Raw genomic sequence first — 18,278 nt, 5'->3', positions numbered from 1 at the left:
CCAATCAACTGAGGCCACGACCAGCAATACTCCCATAGGCTCATCACAGACAAACACAGACAGGTGTACAGATGTAGCCTGGTAAACCCTCCCTCCGGAAATCTCATTTCCATTTGATTTGATGACTTGAGTAAATATACTCTCTCTCTCTCTCTCTCTCTCTCTCTCTCTCTCTCTCTCTCTCTCTCTCTCTCTCTCTCTCTCTCTCTCTCTATATATATATATATATATATATATATAAATACATATAATTGAGCCCAAGGCTGGGAGGCATTCACTCCTTTTGTTAAGAAGACTAAAGGTGTTGGTTATTTTGTTGTGTGAATTCCATGCTGCTAGTTTGCAGCATGGAATTCGCACATAAGTCATAACATCTATTTACCTTCTCATGGACACTATGGTACATACATAAACACCACAAGTATGTCTTTTATAATTATGGCAAAACAAACCTGTAAAAATGTCATGCATCTACAGTGAGAATGTATAAACATGTTCGATCTCAGTGATAACTCAGACATCTTTACATCTTTGACAGCTAATACACCAGATGTTGTTGTGGTTGATGAAGTGTCTGTATTAGAGATAGCCTGCACTTTTGACTCTAGCCTAGAGGAAGCCTTTATGACCAAGATCATCAGAGGACAGGAGGAGACAGGAATTTCCAGCTAAACTAGTTTTTTGTTCGTCTACGTAGCTTCAATAGGTGTGGTTGCCATTAAGGTGAACAGGTACAGTAGACCTAATCCATGTTGATGAGAAAGCATGCCGATGGGACAAAGGAAAAAGACTTCAGTACATGATGAGTAATTCATGAAGGGCACGGCATGATCTAAAGGAATGCAATGACACAATAGTTTGATTCAATGGTGCCTAACTTTGATGAGAGGTGAGGAGGAGGTCTCATGGTGAGGCTGTGGATCAAGGGTTTCCATGGATTATGCTTGTGAGTGTTATTATAATTGAGTTGTTATTGTTATTATTGGACACTTTGAAACACTTTGTCTCAAAAAAAAATGTATAGAAAAAAAAGAAAAAGGTGCCACGGACAGAAAAACGTTTGGTGATGCAGGGCTGCAAGACATACTCATGTCTGAAGTTGGTAACCCCAGAATCGATCAATGGTGTGATCAGTGGTCATCCACAGGAGATGCAGTCTGCACTTTCATATTTTGTCATATGTGTATACTATTTTGCTGCTGTTGCACTGTCTGACAATGTCACACCAACATTTCTCTGTTCATACCTGTGAGTGACACAGAAGGCCTGATCTGGGGGGTGGGTGGGGAGGTTGATGTACAAATGACACATGCTGTGACACACTGTGGTATTTTAATACATATTTTATACCATATTTTGTAATAATTTGCAGCTTTAGTGTATTTATTTTAGTCTAGTCTATTTCTGGCATTATTCCAATCTAGGGGGGCGTGGTAGCATTTTGATTGATTTTCAGCCATTTTGGGCCAAGGTGTGCTGCTTTTTTTTTTTACCTTTGTGATTTTTTTAATGTATGAAACATAAGCTTTTAGCTAAATGTACTATGTGTATGTTTCATTGTGCTGGGTGCCAATCACTTCCGTAGAAGTGTTTTCTTGAACAAATTTGCTACATTTGCATGCTACATCAAATATGAGGATACTAAGCCACCAATACTTGTTTCAGATGTTAGGTATATGTATTTATGACATTTGAGAAAGATTGTGTTGCCAAAATCAATATAACACAAACACAAAACAGCAGCACAAGATTTTCGTTTTTTGATTATTCACTCTTATAGACATTTATATACATTTCTGGCTTGTGAAAAAATACTGCAGGATATTGTGCGGAGACCTTTTAACCCAAAGTACACAAGGGTATTGTCTATGCAAAAATGCATTAGTAGATCCAAGACGTGGGAACGAAATTCATTTTCTAGGCACTTTTTGGTGGGTCACCACACGGCCTACACCAGTCACCAGGCTTTTCTTACAACCAACCAGAATGAATACCAGTCATGTCAACACAGCCAGGCTGATATATAGAGGCCCTCATGTGGTCACTTCAAGTATTACAGTCACAATGTAGAATAATCACAATAGCAGGTCTATGGGTTTAAATTATGTTTTATAACTTACATGTTTAATTCATATACAATTAAACAATACTGTATATTTATATATTATATAAAAAAAATCTTAATTTATATCTTTTCACAGGTCTTGTAAACATTTCTCTTTGCCCAGAACATTCTCTTTCTGTGATTTCAGAAATACTATATGAATACTATGGCTCTTGAACAGTTTACCACTGTTAAATGATTATCATGGTGAACTGAATACCTCAAATTAATCTACAGAAAAATACACAGTAAGGTTATAAGTAATAACAGCATCAGCCAAATGCCTGGCCTGAAAAGGTTGTTTTTTTTTGGCCCAATAGAAAAAAAGGATCAAGTAACAGTAGTTTTGAAAGTATGAATCTGTTTCTGTGCCGTCATTACAAGGTCATTGGATATCCCCATTTCTCAAATATGCAGGGTAGAATAAGAAAATGGCTGTACAAATAGAACTCTTTTAACCCATGAAGACCTGAAGCCGATTCTACAAATGTCTTCTAAATCCCAACAGTATTCTGAAAATACATGTTTCTATATCAGTGGTGCTCAAACTTTTTCATGTCAAGGTCCCCCAAAATTATATGTATTTAGCCGCCGACCCCATCTCAAAATATTTTGTTCCAGGGACCCCCAGAAGCAAAGACTTCTGTATTAGTCAAATCAAAAACCACCTAAGTGGAAAAAGCGGCACTCCAAAGTAAATACTGCAAGACAGTGGCTCAGTTTCTCATTTTATTGCGAGAACGCTAACACGTGTCGGCCGTAGCCTTCCTCAGAGCAGATTAAAAGAGTGATACTGGGGGTGCATCCACCTCTTTTAAACATACACAAATCATCCCCACCTGTGTAGGGGGGAGGTACTTGCTTGAACAATCAATTACACAGTATCAGTGTCACAGTCAGATCAGCAGATCACAGCAATATCAGTACAAATATCACATATCATGAAGGAATCACAGATATCAATTACATTTCTTTTTTTAAGACATCACACTATAATGAGATTATCCAAATATCACAGAAAGGCCACAACAGGGATTCATACTTCAGGGAGACTTTGGACATAAAAGAAAAAAAATGTTATTCAGATTATAATACACATAGTTTGTCTATAAAAAGTTTTTTTAGGAGAAATCATCATTTAGGCCATTTGGTTGCATGGTGTTGCGTTGATAAATCCAAAACATTTCTCTCTGGGATAGCAATTTGGGGAGGTTGCCCCCTCTAGGGGTAGTAACCACTTGTTCAATCCCTACAAAGTGCAAAGATGAGGGTGAACCATGTTTTGCCTCAAGGTAGTGTTTAGCCATGGCATATTCAATATTGCCTGTGCGTATAGCGGTTTTGTGTTCAGAAATCCTCAATTTCAGGCATCTTTTTGTTTGGCCAATATAAGCGATTACCTCAAGGACAGGTTAACATGTAAACCACACTGGTGGAGTTACAGTTGATGAAACTCTTTTGTTTATACTTTTTAACTGTCAAAGGATGTGACAAGAATTTACAATTTGTAGTGTTGTGGCATTGTGCACATCTATAGTTGCCCTTGAGGGACAGCCAGGTGGAACAGTCAGGACTAGAAGATGAGTTAACCAATTTGTCTCTGAGAGTTGGGGCCCTTCTGTGTGCAAAGAGAGGAGAATTAGTTGTTATGTTGTTGAGCATAGGTTCCATCTTTAAAATCGGCCAATGTTTTAATATTATTTGTTTTATCTGTTTAGAAAGGTAATTGAAGTCTGACACAAAACACAATCTTGGAGGTTTCACATCTTTTTTACACTTTAACAAATCCTTCCTTGGAGTCTGTTGAGCTCGATTCACAGATTGATCCAGGATATTTTTTGGGTCCTCTATGTATGTAGAGAGAATAATCGCACATCCACTGTTACTTATTTCAGGTGCGTTGGATAGTAGATAATCTGAATCAAACAAGAAGTCCCCGCACACTGTATCTTGCTGTGGCAACTCACTTTTTTTAATGACAAACGTTTCGGTCCGTCTGGACCTTTCTCAATAGTGTCTTACAATACTGATCACTATGTGCTCTTAATATACAAACACTCCATCTGGTTCACAGGTGTGAGACAATCACACTCCCAATGGGAGTGTCACTCAATGATTGTCTCTAGTGTGAGCTTGTCGATTTGCCCAGACTCAACATATATACATCCATTATTTACAAATATTCACACATGTTTATACAGAAACAAACTTAAGAAATGAAAACATCGGCCTTGCGGCTTTCATAAGTCACTCTTAACTTTGCATTAGGGTCCTCTATGTAAAAAAACGATTCCTCATGACAGGGACTTGGTCATTAAACGTTTCTAATGAGGAACAGTTCCGTCTTAGACGTAAGAACTGTCCTGTTGGAATGTTGTGTTTCAGGTGACTGGGATGGTTTGAGCTAAAATGTAATAGAGTATGTCTTTCCATAGGTTCTTCTGTATTCACTTCTGTATTAGGTCAGGCTTGTTCACAAAACCTCATGCATCATTGAGGGTTGGATATATTTGGGCCCCATTTGTCGCCTTACCCCCTTTCTCTCTCAACTTTTTTTGCCATTTTTTACCATTTTGAAAAACATTTTAAAATAGCCGATCTACAAGCTCACAACTTGTCGATGTAGATCGGCTAGTTGAACTATAATGTTTTTCAAAATGGTAAAATATGGCTAAAATGTTTAGCAGGGGTTGACACTAAGGTCTCAGAGGCACTAGGTCTTACACCTGCATTAGGTTACTATTCATGATTTTCTTTTTTTTTGGGGGGGGGGGAGCCAAGGTATGGCATCTGCAATACTTTGCCATACCCAATTGACACCACTGCTTGTTTGCCCCATCTGGATGTTCTGAACCATTTAGCTGTGTAGTGGGTTTCAACCCAAGATGTTCAGAGAGGAATGGGTCCAACTCACACAGACCTGATATCAAGCTTGAACTTGCAGCAGGTCCTTTGTGTCTCACTGTGTCGATGACAAAACGTGCCTTGTCAAGTTTCACCTGTATCCCATTAGCTGTCTCCTTCTCTTCATCGTTTAACACCTTCTCCTCTAGAAGTTTGTCTAGGAGTTTGTCGAGTACGGGAAGTGAAACGCTGTCAATTAATCTGCTCCTCACAGGCAACAGTATGTCTTTCGCTGTAAGAGTCGGTGTGCTCTGAACATGGTGTTTTCTTATATCAAGAGCTGAAAAGTCTACACAACATTCCCATGCAGACTCAGAGTCAGAGCTGATACTTTCTCTTAGAATCAGCCTCACATCCTGAAACTTTCCCTTTAAAGTCACAAAAAATGTTGGCATGAAATTGTGATAGGAGGATTCATCAACATCAAATGTTGTCTTCTTTGGTTCAATTGTGATGGAATCGTGTTGAGGGGAAGTAGAGAGGGTATATTCTTGATTTGGGATTCATTTACATGGAGGCCTTTCAATGTAAATCTCTTGTCCGATTGTCTTCCTTCTTTGGTTTATCACTTTATCGCGCTCAACGGTCCCAGGTAGCAGCAATACTTTCAGGTATGACACAGGATTCTCCTGATCAACGGGCGGTGTATAAAACACCAGGATTAGGGCACGGTAAGTGTAGTTGCTTTCAGTCCGCCGTTCTGACAGCTTAGAGAAGTTGCCCATTTGGCCAAGATCTGCTATGGCCAAATGGGAACTCCCATTGTCACAGTTGGTGCAGCAATGTCCCGAAGCACACTATATCTAAAAGGAAACCCACACTATAATGAACTTTCGACAAACTTTACAACAAATGTATTTTTGATCAATTCTCACATACTGTAGTACTCATACTCACTCAAAACTTTGTGCAAAGAAATATCCTCCACAGACTCTCTTCTCCTCCCGCAGTCACAAGTGTTAATGGACAGCTCTACGTTTTAGCAGCTGGAAAGCCCTGCATGGTAAGGCCCGTTAGAAGAGGAATAAAATAATTAAAACAAGTGATGACGTCTTGCTCCAGTCAGCCTTCCTCAGCAGAAAAGAGATTACTTTTCTCTTTATCTTGTTTTTCTTTTTCTCATCAATAAACGTTCACAATATTATTTTCTTTTCATTACAATAATACATTTCAATATGATTAACATAGCTATAACTAGAAAGTAGTTCCTAAAGAAACAATGTGGGCTCGCTTTAAAGCCAAAATATAGTAGTTATAAAAAGTACAAATTCAGTTTGACTTGGTATGTCTGTCTTTGTGTTGTGTGTGGGTGCAGACTCGCCTCCGTTGATCAGATCGGGAGCACCTGTTATCATTCTCCTAATTGTCATCAGTTACACATCTGCTTACATAGCTGATGGTAGTAAGGGTACATGGGTAAGGGGATGGAAGGGTATAGGGGGCGGGAGTGATGTGTGTGGGGTGCTCCCCCCTGGCTCTAGTGAGCTTGTAGATTAGCTATTTCCGATAGTTTACTGTTTGTGTGGGTGTGGGGGGACACTAATTCTGGGGAAGCCCGGGATTGAACCTTGCAGTTGCCATCTGGCCGCCCTACCGGCCACTCTACCCCTGAGCCACTGCCGCCCCCTGCACTCACACTTTCAAAAGACTATGAAGCTTTTTCCAAAATAGCAGATCTACAAGCTCACAACGCATCACATTGTAGATCGGCTTTTACCGAATAGTCAAAGTATGACAGAGGGAGAATTCACCATACGCCACTGGGTCAACATTAGAGTCCATGCTACGCGCATGGCTTAAAGTGCATTAAAATATACAAAAAAATAATAATTCAATAACACTGTTAACCAAACATCATTCTTAACACTTCTAAACTAATCTAAAGACAACAATAGAATGATCTGGAGCCCAAAAACTAAGTCTGCCTAATCACAAACTAACTGTACAGATCCACCAATACAGGAGCACAACAGTTTTGTCTTGGTCAAAAAAAACACTCAAATGGACATATAACTTAACAAAAATCGATCTCAAATGAAAATAATAACATCAACAACAACAACTGTATGCAGTCTATGACACTTTAGTGTTGTACCAACCTGTTAAAACAGGAATAAAAGAAATGAGACACACATGACGATCTTTCTTCAGTCGGAGCTTCGGCTGAGTGTGTTCCGTGAGCAACAATAGCTTAACAAGACTTCCGGTGGACGATCTCTTCAGAATAAGAGTGACCTCTAGAGCAAAAAGGAGCCATTGAAAAACGGTTCATTTGCACATTAAAACTATAAATTAAGCATTTAAACGAAGCTATACAACACATATTATGTTTCTGTGTAACAAAAACGGTTTTTAAAACATTAATCATTTATCTAAATGGATAGGCCTAAATGCTGTTCAAAGGAGTGCAAGGAGTGCATAGCCTATACAAATTGGACACTGGACACACTGGCACACTTGGACACACTGGCCAACACTTCTGTCATACGTGCGTGTGCGGGGACACTTCCCTACAACGCCACACTCTCAGATAAGCCGGAGAGGTGTAGAAAAAAGTGTGGCGGATCGTCCAGTGAGGTCAGAGGTCAGAAAAGTGCCATTTTCAGACAACAGTGGACACTGGACAGGCGCCGGCTGACGATGCCAACACTTCTGACATACGCACGCATGCGTGGACACCTCCCCTACAACGCCACACCCTCAGATAAGCCCAAAAGTTGTAAAAAAAACAGTGTGGCGGACCGTTCAGTGAGGTCAGAAAAGTGCCGTTTTCAGACAACAGTGGACACTGGACACTGGACAGGCGCCGGCTGACGATGCCAACAAAGTGTGTCTTTTAAAAAGAAAACTGGCACTTGTTGTGTGCTCTAGTATATATATAATTTAAAAAGACATACATCATACATAAATGTATTTTTAAAATAAATGTATGTCTTTCAAAAACATTAAATGCGACGGTCTTACTTTGAAGGCAACCGGAAACCTTATATTTGCTAGCTCCAGAACCGGATGTCCTATAGTTGTTTACGGAACGGAGCTAAATCTTCCTCGAGCAGAAAGGGTTCCGCTATATGGAAAACTACCACCCGGAAGTGTGACGATGACGTTAATTATTGGCAAAGATAAGAAACCTATGAAATTCCTCCTACAAACACACATGTATTATTCAGTCTTATGCTAGATGTGCTCCTGTTTCTGCTCAATGTTAACCATGTATATATATATATATAACTACAATTATAATAATTCTATATATATATATATATATATATATATATATATATATATATATATATATATATATATATATATATATATATATATATATATATATATATATATATATATGCAAAGAGCAAGTGTCAAGAGGCAGACTAACTTAGTTAAAGGGCTAGACCACTTTGGTAGAGGTTTGGGTTGTGCAGTTACCTTGCCATGATCCAAAGGTGGGCAAGAAATCTAAAATAATTGCTCCATTGATTAGACATTGATAATTCAAAATATGCTCCTCATTGACTTACATTGTACACTGAAACAGCTCTCAAGCCACTTTTTTAGCACATAAACAAACGCAAATCAAGTTGATTCAGACAATATACAACATCACCAAACCCAGTACTGTTCTTTTTTTAAATAAAAATCTTAAGTTCCTGTTGATTTTACTATTTGAAGATCCGGATCCAGATCCACGGATCCAGTCCGGGTTTTTTTAATAAAAATAGTAAAATCAACAGGAAGTTAACATTTTTATTAAAAACACAAACAGTACTGGTTTGGTGATGTTCTATATTGTCTGAATCACTTTGTTTGCGTTTGTTTATGTGCTAAAAGAGTGACTTTGAGAGCTGTTTCAGTGTACAATGTAAGTCAATGAGGAGCATAATTATTTTGAATTATCAATTTCTAAACAATGGAGCAATTATTTTAGATTTCTTGCCCACCTTTGGAGTTACATCATGGCAAGGTAACTGCACAACCCAAACCTCTACCAAAGTGGTCTTGCCCTTTAAGTCTACCCATTTACAGCATAAATACATTTCAATTATTTACAGCATACGTACGCAAAATATAATCAATGATTCATAAGGTGTTTAACAACATATTTTACTTGGTGACAATGCCACAACAGGAGAAACAAACAAAGGATCAAATGGGATTTCTGAGCCTGAAACGTGCTATACAAACGTACCTTTCCTTGCCCTACAACTTAACCTAACCACCACCAGTCACCAGGCTTTTCTTACAACCAGAATGAATACCAGTCATGTCAACACAGCCAGGCTGATACATAGATAGATGGGGCCCTCATGTGGTCACTTCGAGTACTACAGTCACAATGTAGAATAATCACAATAGCAGGTCTATGGGGTTAAATGGATGTTTTATAACGTACATGTTTAATTCATATACAATTAAACAGAATACTGTATATTTATATATTATACAAACATCTTTATTTATATCTTTTCCCAGGTCTTGTAAACATTTCTCTTTGCCAAGAACATTCTATTTCTGTGATTTCAGAAATACTATATGAATACTATGGCTCTTGAACAGTTTACCACTGTTAAATGATAATCATGGTGAACTGAATACCTCAAATTAATCTACAGAAAAATACACAGTAAGGTTACAAGTAATAACAGCTGCAAATGCCTGGCCTGAAAAGGTTTTTCCTTTTTGGCCAAATAGAAAAAAAAGGATCAACTAACAGTAGTTTGGAAGTATGAATCTGTATCTGTGCCTTCAAGGTCATTGGCTATCCCCATTTCTCAAATATGCAGGGTAGAATAAGAAAACGGCTGTACAAATAGAACCTTTTTAAACTCGTTTCCAAATACCCATATGAACCCACAGTAAAGTTCATCCAATATCTAATCTACAATATCAGCATTATGGGTGATGCTGTCCTTTAACATGCCAGTAGTTTGTTTTAGTCACCTTTCCTTCCACAAATGAATCGTCCTTTTATAGTGAAAGAACTACCCATAAATAGCCTTGTTTAAATAAATCAGTGTCAGTCATGGAAGCAGCAAACTATCCATGAAGGATAGTCAGACCAATCCTTTATGCTGAATGTATACTTCATTGCACATCTGTGTCTCATTCCGAAATTAGCAGATCTACAAGCTCATGGGTGGGCTTTAATATTCTCATAGTCTATTTTCAGCATACAACACAGTCACCCAACTAAGTATAAATGAGGCTTCAGGAGCTGCACTTTTCCACAACAATACAGATTTGTTTTCATGTTGAGGTCATCAAAACCAGCTATTGGAGGTTGGTGATATAGAATCAAATGGAATGCTTAACTACTACAAAATCCAAATCTTTTTGTACAAATCAACTTTCACAAAATGGTCCAAAACCATATTCAAAGACTGTTATACATTTTATAGAACCTTATATTACATAGTTCAATAAAATAAGCATATTTGCATGACATTTTTATATTGGAATTTGACATTCAATGTAATAAAGAGACCCAAGTTCTTTTTTCCAATTTTTTTCCAAACTTTTTTATTCGATGACAATATACAAGAACATCTTGAACATGAAGATCCTCCCTGAATCCAGGCTTACTGTAGGAAGACAGAAAGAACAAAGTTAGGACAATGGCAACAGGATAACAACCTCTACAATAAACTCAACACTACGGACTAAAGGGGTTGATATACGTAGAGTTCGAGGTAAGAAAAGTCTCAAACTGTATGGGAAACTAATATAAGCTATGACTAACACCATTTGCTTGAGACTTTGCAACTTAACATTAAAATGAATGACTTGGGGCAAGATTGTCCAATGATAATTCTCAGTGACAAACAGGATTTATAAATCACTTCATAGATCACTTTGAGAATTCACTTGTTAGCAGACATTCAGTTCAGTTGTATCACACGGCACACACATAAAACCAGTGAATGACATGCTTCACAACTTCAGTTCTGCTTCTAGCAAGTGTTAAGTTCATCAAGTCATTCAAGGGCAGATTAACTTGCACCTATGTTTTAATTGCATCCAGAAAGTAGTCAACGTTTCAACGAGATAAGACAAAGAGGGCCAGTATTAACAGAGGGCTCCAACAGTAGGCCTAAAGGGAGGGATTTAGGGTACAGGGCAATGTTAATACAAAAGGAGTTGACATAAAAAGGGGTAAGATGACATAAAACTAGGGGTATGAGAAGGGTGACACATGCACAGCTGTGGGTCTAACAACAGTTGATGTGCAACACAATAGCACACCATGCTTTGTTCTGCTTCTATACCTGAAACTGACACATCATTTCTGCAAAAGAAATCCATGGGAAGCAAAACCAAAAGCAAAAAAAAGATGGATGGAAGAAAATTATGTTTAAATTAGGTACTTGGAAATTATGACACTAGAAGAGATCTCTGAATTGGCTCCCCGTGGACAGACTTGAAACAACATTAAATAAAGAAATGCCACAGAACATTGAATTTAACAGCCTGATGAAATGTACCCGACTAGCCAGCCCAGCTAGGGTTCGTCTTTCAGAGATCCTTTCTAGTTCAATTAAAAGTATACTTGCAGTACTATTATTATGTTTCCAGAAGGAGTTAAGACACCATTAGCGCTCAGTCTTAAACACAATTAAAGTGTTATGAACCAATTCCCTTGCTGTGGACCCTACATCCACCAAGGAAAACCACTCGCTTTACTTGTCAAATGGGTAGGCGGGGATGTGATATTAGAAGTTAGCTAGGACTATCACTCCTGTCTAGGGCTGAGCCGAATCATTGGCTGTTTAGGAGCTCGGACGCTTTGAATGTTTCGATTTATCACCACTTTTTAGCCTACTCGTTTTATTTATTTATTATTATTATCACATACAGTTAACCAATTACACCCCATTATATTAATTCTACCCACTACAACAAAAACAGCATATCTATAAGCACACAATGTCACAATTAAGTAGCTGACATTTTTCCTATTTTTAAATTTGAACATGACAGCAATAACGTTTGTTTGCTTTGTGTTCTTAACAGTGTGCAATTGCTGTTCAATATAATAGTTATTTGCACATTAGTAACATACTGTATATGTGGCACCAATTGTTTGAAAGACCCCGAAAAAAAATGTATTAAAGGGGAAATCCACCCATTTTCAATATTTAACTATGTCATTAATATAGCATAAAGGAGTTGTGTGGAAATAAGAAAAAAGTTCCCCCCTTTTCTTTTTGCCTTGAACTGGAGGATTGATTGTGAGTTTAACATTGCAAATTACAACGTGATGACTCATCATGTTGTAATTTGCAATGTTAAACCCACAATCAATCCTCCAGTTCAAGGCAACACAGAAAGGGGGGAACTTTTTTCTTATTTCCACACAACTCCTTTATGCTATATTAATGACATAGTTAAATATTGAAAATGGGTGGATTTCCCCTTTAAGAAAACAAAGCTTCGTGGGAAAATTTCCATTGAAGAGAAAAAATCGACATTCTGCTCAGCCCTGATCCTGTATTATATCTGCACACAGCAGTTAGTCTACTAATGAAACAACAAGATTTACCTTCTACAGTTCCAGAAGAACATTTGAATAGAGGAAAAGATGACAAAGGAAATTAAAACACCAGAAGCAAAACTAGCAGGCTAATGAAGAACTGAGCAATGAATATTGAAGCTCAAACTCAAGTGAATGAATATTCAACAGAACATGGCCTCAGAGGTGAAGAAAATAATGAAGGTTCCCTCGCCATGAGGGAGACATAATTAAGGAAAGTCACGTTACCTTTTTGCCAGCAGCGCCGACTGAGGCCTTCTTGGTGCCTCGTACTTTCTTCATTCTGTTCTTACGCTCCTTGCGCTGTTTCCTGGAGGTCTTTTTCTTCTCATAGAGACCATGCTGAAAGTCAAGAAGACATTTTATCAATCGACCCGATGACTCAGTCCATTCACGTCAAATTATCTCTGGGTGAAAGTCATCTGCGTGGGCAAACACTTCACCTGTGACCTATCGAGAACCGACTTCCAATGACATGCAGCTACTCTAACCAGGCAAGAGGAATGCCACCAAGTGCCCATACAGGCAGGTGTGAATTTGACCTGCCACATTGGCAGACAACATTATGGGGAATGCTCTTAGTCACACAACATGGAATCGCTGCTGCATGTCTTACCAGACACTATGTAAGTTCATTTGCCCAAGTGAACCCATTTTATTTTAACATGCAGTGCGGTGTCAAGTTGGCACAGGCAACACTAATGGTATTCTACAACATCAGTCTCCTGCAATTACACATTAAGTCAAGTGAGACTATGGGCTTTGTACGCATCTTTTGCGGACAATTTCTCAGGTAAATGTAACTGTTGTAGATTAAAAACAGCACATTAACGTGATTAATATGCATAATTGAAAGAACACGTGTTCATGTCAAACTAGAAAAGTTTGCTGTCCAAGTCTTTGGGGAGGAAGATGCTGTCAAATATTCTCACAATGTTGACATAATGGTTAAGACCAACAAGATGCTGATAAATGGTGGGCATCCGACTGTGCTGGGTCATTATTCAAATAATGACACTACAATAAAGAATTGATTTCCCATTTGAATGGGCACTAGCTAAATGTCGCTCCATTATTGGGATTCTGATTAACTTTAACAAGAACGGAAAATGTATGGGGAAAAAATATATAAATATCTTCCGTTTCTAGCTGTAATATTATTCATGCAAGATGCATGCAACAGAAAATATAGTCATATAGGTGCAGGTTTGTTTGTCGACACTGTGCGTCTGTGTCATTCCCCTGCTGAAAACTCAATATGTGGTTATGTGCTAACTGATGCTGAAGCTCTATCAGTTTATCACAAAAGTGGGATACAAGTTCAAAATTTCCCTTCAAGGATGGCAATGCTCGTAGGTGTTAAGACACTTCAACTAGACTGCAACATTAAAATCTTCAAAACCCTCCTAAGTTGTCCAACATCTGCTTTTTCAAATGAGTTGTGGTTAATGTTTGTTCACTCACTCTGGCTAGTCTGTGTTTGGGCTCGTTCTTCTTGGCGTAGTCTAGGGAGTCGTAGACCATGGCGAAACCTGTCGTCTTGCCACCGCCGAATTGGGTCCTGAAGCCGAAGACGAACACCACATCAGGAGTAGTCTTGTACATCTTTGCGAGCTTCTCCCTGATCTCAGTCTTGGGGACTGTGGACTTGCCTGGATGGAGGACATCGACGACCTGCAAGAGAGACATGCCCCATGTTTAGCATTTTATGCCCACAGTCGCACAACTGTGTCACTTTTCGATAACTGGTCAATTTGAAAGTTCTCTTCTAATTAGTATAAATTAAGCAAGACAGTGAACAAGTCTGATGTTAAGATGAACACAGCATAAAGCAGACTAGTGGTTCTCAAACATTTTTCACTGGATCTCCTCCCTCTCACTTACACGTGCATGCATGTACTGTTTCCCCATACATTTTAACCATTACGCTCTATACTCTTATTATGAATAGCAAAAAAAAAAGTTAAGTGTGTTAATGTGCTCCACAATGAAACAACTTACCATTTGCTTCCTCTGAAGCAGCCGGTTTGTCATGAACTTTCGGGTCCTGACCGTCACTGTGTCATTCTGTGGAAACAAGTGTGAAAGAATGAAAATCAGTAACTTGACAGCATCACATAAGCTCTAAAGACTTGGTTATACAAGGAATAGCCAAAATGGCTACAGCGTTGTGACAGACAATGTTGCTTTACTATAATGACTAATGTCAGGTTTGAAGTGGTCAACCACTGCATCTTTATTATGGGGAAGGCTTTCACAGAAAATAGCAGATCGACAAGCTCACAACGGTGTTGTGAGCTGCCATTTTCAGGGAAAGCTTTCCCCTCAACAGAAACAGTAAAGACACGAGTATAGAACCCTGAAGTACTCCAGTCACCCATGTGGGGTTTAAGTGGTTGAATACAACCTCACTCCACTGTACAGTTTTGCTTCTTCATGCAAACTGCAAAAGCCAATTCTCAGTGCTGACTTTGCTTCAAGCAACTTCTTAAATCATTCCAAGCATCCTTCACCCCTCAATCAAACATGTCACCAGTATCCCCATCACTTCATCACCTGCATCACAGGACTCCAAAGGAAAACAAGCCATAGTGCTTTCTTGGATTTAGTCCTTTTAGCATCCTGTTGTATACAACTACTTTCAGTGCTTTAGCAAACTGTTAAAAAGTATTCAATCAATCTGCATCTGCATATGTTGACCAGGTGACAACAGTTAGCTAGCTCCGTAGCTTACTGGTAAATATATCTTTACTAACAGTAACCTCAGTTTTTAACAGCAGTATACACTGAAACTGAAACATGCCTCAAATGAAGCGAAACCATTCAATAACCAGTCTCCAAACGAGCAGAATAGCTTCATTTCCACACATAAAGACACAACATGGCTGGCTAATGCCATGTATGCTAACACTCAGCGGTGCGGCTAATTCGAGTACACTCACTCAGCTTTCTATTAAGTTTGTCGACCGTATATTTATATACGTCTTTAATGCAGAATTAAAATGCGAAATGACCCTTCATTTGAGCACATTTCGGCCTCTTCATACATAAATGCTTGTGACACAGACTGAGAGACGCTCGCTCTACAGTCAACATAGCGTTTTGAAGCACCGACCGGGTTATCTCCCAAAACTAACCCAACCGTAAATATATCCCGGGTTAATATTGGCATTTATCTATAACAATGATATGGATGAATAAGTTGAGACGTTTATTGGGATATTCAGGTGAAGGATGATCTTGATAAACAGTGGATTTTGACAACATTTTTCACCCCAAAACTCACCATCTTGGCGTTGGCCTTGCTCAAGGAAGAGGAAAAGAAGGAAGGACCTTTGGGTGGCCCGTGATATGCCTGCACAGAAATATTGTGGCGCGTTCGGCGTGCCTGACGTAAATTACGAACCAAGTTCCGAGAAATGTGTTCGAAACTGGTTCGAAATGATGTTATTTCGTGCGTGACTCCGGTACATAAAAATGTCGTACTTTATAAAAAAAATAGAACAACGAAGCATATAAGCTTATCATTTATTAATATCATCATGACTCTATTTTTTGTGTAACTATATTTAGCTAATATATAATAGATATAAAAACGATGTAATTATAATTATAACAGTCATAACGGACCAAGACGGTTGGATCTCGGATGAATAGATAGATAGACATATTACTGCATATAAATTGGAATAAATTCAACTTCTCACATTAAGAAACAATGCGCATTTCTTCTATTGTCCACTAGATGTCACTCATATAAAGGTTATGTGCAGTGTAACATTTTGTTTTGAATACACATTATTATCTAGCCAGTGGCTCTAAAACTTTGTCATTTCAAGGACTCCCACAACTCTGAGTGTACAAAATGGAACTAAATGTGTACACTGTCCAAGTTGCAGACATGTAAAAGGTTCATATGGAACCCCCCACACACCCCCAAAGGAAGCCTGAGGGTCCTGGACCCCACTTTCTGAACCCAGAAGAACCACAGGCCTAACCTAAACACATGTGGTATATTCATTTATACAGTAACAAAATGTGAATACCCCATTCTATGAATGTATGTAGCATAGCTGTTACAGCAATTAAGGTACAGTTGTTAAAGCATTTAATGTGCACATTAGCATTATAAGTTCCTCCACCCTTAAAAGAACACAGTCTTGAAAACAGTATGTGGAATGTTCAGTTTGTGTGTAAAAGCAGTGCTGATAACAACCAAGGAGGCACTTGACCATTAAATGTCAATGTTTACACGGGGGGTGGTGCATGTAATGCTCTGTTTCTACTTCCCACACTTGTGTGTACTTCATTATTATATGGTGTGTGACCACAGAGATAGCAGTAGTGTAGCCAGTCTATGAGTGTAGCCCATGGTTCTCAACATGTGGGTCTGGACTCCCACGGGGTGACAATTTAATGACTTTAAAGACATTTTTAATACCAAAGAAACACCATTACTGCATCAAAAGTAATCAACCAACTACTATAATATAAAAACTGATCAAACATTGGCCAAATTGTCAAATGACATAAGAAAGAGGGAAACATTGTGAAAATAGCCAATCTACAAGCTCACAACGCCTCTCGCTGCGAGGCGTTGTGAGCCTGTAGATCTTTCACATTATTATTTATCTGTGGAGCCGAGTCAAACTAAATGTAATGTCTCCACTCGTACATTCCAGGTGCTTATCAGGGTGGGGGGTCTCCAGTTCAATTATGAAATTATGAAATTATTTCAAGGACCCCAACGCAAACAAGTCCGCAAGGTCTTTTTTGGTTGGACCTTTTAGACAAAAGTATTATAAATGTAACTGTGTTGTTTTACATTCTTTTGCCTAATAAAAACAATTCAATCAATCAATCAATGATTCTTTTGGGGGGTCACAGCCTGAAAAGAACCACTGGTGTAGCCATTGTTTCTCAACCTTTTTCAAGGAGCCCCTGTTTGATATGTATTAGGCCACGGACCCCCATTTGATACCTTTTTCCCCCCCCCTAATCTCTGGGACCCATAGCCGTGGGAAGTAGGGGTGCTGAGGGGGCTGCAGCACCCCCTGAAAATAATGCATGAAAAATTAAAAAAAATAATTAAAAACATTTTTGCATAATGTGCCTGTTGTTGTTGGTCGTTATTTGCGGGGGCTTTAGTGCAATATGACGCCCAAAAGCGCACGCGGTTCGCACATACAGCACCCGTAACCTAAAACGTGCTCCCACGGCCCTGCTGGGACCCCAATCTACAGATGTAAAATCCTCAAATTTAATTTAATTTTACCATTTGTACACTCTCTGATTTAAATTACAGGCCCGCAAGGGTCAATTTGGACCCATGGCGGTCCCCGGACCCAAGGTTGAGAACCAGTGGTGTAGCCTACGCTCTTGACTCAAGGTGAATAGGTCCTTATTGAAGAAAATCCATATGGCAGGCAACATTTCATTCCCATGTTGACACCAGAACATAATTTCCCATTTCCATCTCTGACATCCAGTGTGCCCCAAAGTCATTCTCCTAATTGAAATGAGACACAAAGCCAGATAGGACATCAGTGATTTATGGTTGTGCCTGATACTTATATGTGTAGACGTACTACAGTATGTCTCAGTGAAAAACAGCAAATCCATACTGTATTTAATAGCCATGATGATGAGCAGATGCAGATGACCTCTAGCAGGCCAAACGGCTTGTTGGTCCACTTCCCATCCCTCAGGTTTTCAGCAGTGTTGGAAGAAGTAACCACA

At 38.9% G+C, this 18,278-nt stretch overlaps 1 protein-coding gene and 1 long non-coding RNA gene across 4 annotated transcripts; both read right to left on the bottom strand.

Annotated features, from left to right (window-relative positions):
- Positions 1-4,054: 4,054 nt before the first annotated feature.
- On the bottom strand, positions 4,055-7,176 carry LOC311058983. Its single transcript, XR_014602110.1, has 3 exons — positions 7,108-7,176; positions 5,906-6,004; positions 4,055-5,811 (listed from the first exon to the last, which is right to left on the bottom strand). It is a non-coding gene; the product is annotated as an uncharacterized lncRNA (long non-coding RNA).
- Positions 7,177-10,498: 3,322 nt separating this feature from the next.
- Positions 10,499-15,884, bottom strand: rps24 (ribosomal protein S24; the record flags this gene model as incomplete). 3 transcript variants are annotated; one of them, XM_084077341.1, is made up of 6 exons in its annotated part: positions 15,826-15,884; positions 14,541-14,606; positions 14,004-14,213; positions 12,768-12,881; positions 11,275-11,294; positions 10,499-10,590 (listed from the first exon to the last, which is right to left on the bottom strand). In XM_084077341.1, exons 1-5 carry the CDS (start codon positions 15,826-15,828, stop codon positions 11,289-11,291), a joined length of 399 nt encoding a protein of 132 aa, XP_083933467.1. In that variant the 5' UTR covers positions 15,829-15,884. The 3 variants fall into 3 exon arrangements, with proteins under 3 accessions (XP_083933467.1, XP_083933468.1, XP_083933466.1); XM_084077342.1 differs by lacking the exon at positions 11,275-11,294; XM_084077340.1 differs by lacking the exons at positions 10,499-10,590; positions 11,275-11,294 and having other exon boundaries at positions 12,759-12,881.
- Between the last annotated feature and the right edge of the window lie 2,394 nt (positions 15,885-18,278).

Source organism: Gymnoscopelus microlampas (genome assembly GCF_963454915.1).
Source record: "Gymnoscopelus microlampas genome assembly, chromosome: 13".
NCBI classification, from domain to species: domain Eukaryota; kingdom Metazoa; phylum Chordata; class Actinopteri; order Myctophiformes; family Myctophidae; genus Gymnoscopelus; species Gymnoscopelus microlampas.
The sequence above is the reverse complement of the archived record's forward strand: the minus strand, read 5'-3'. Positions and strand labels throughout refer to the sequence as shown.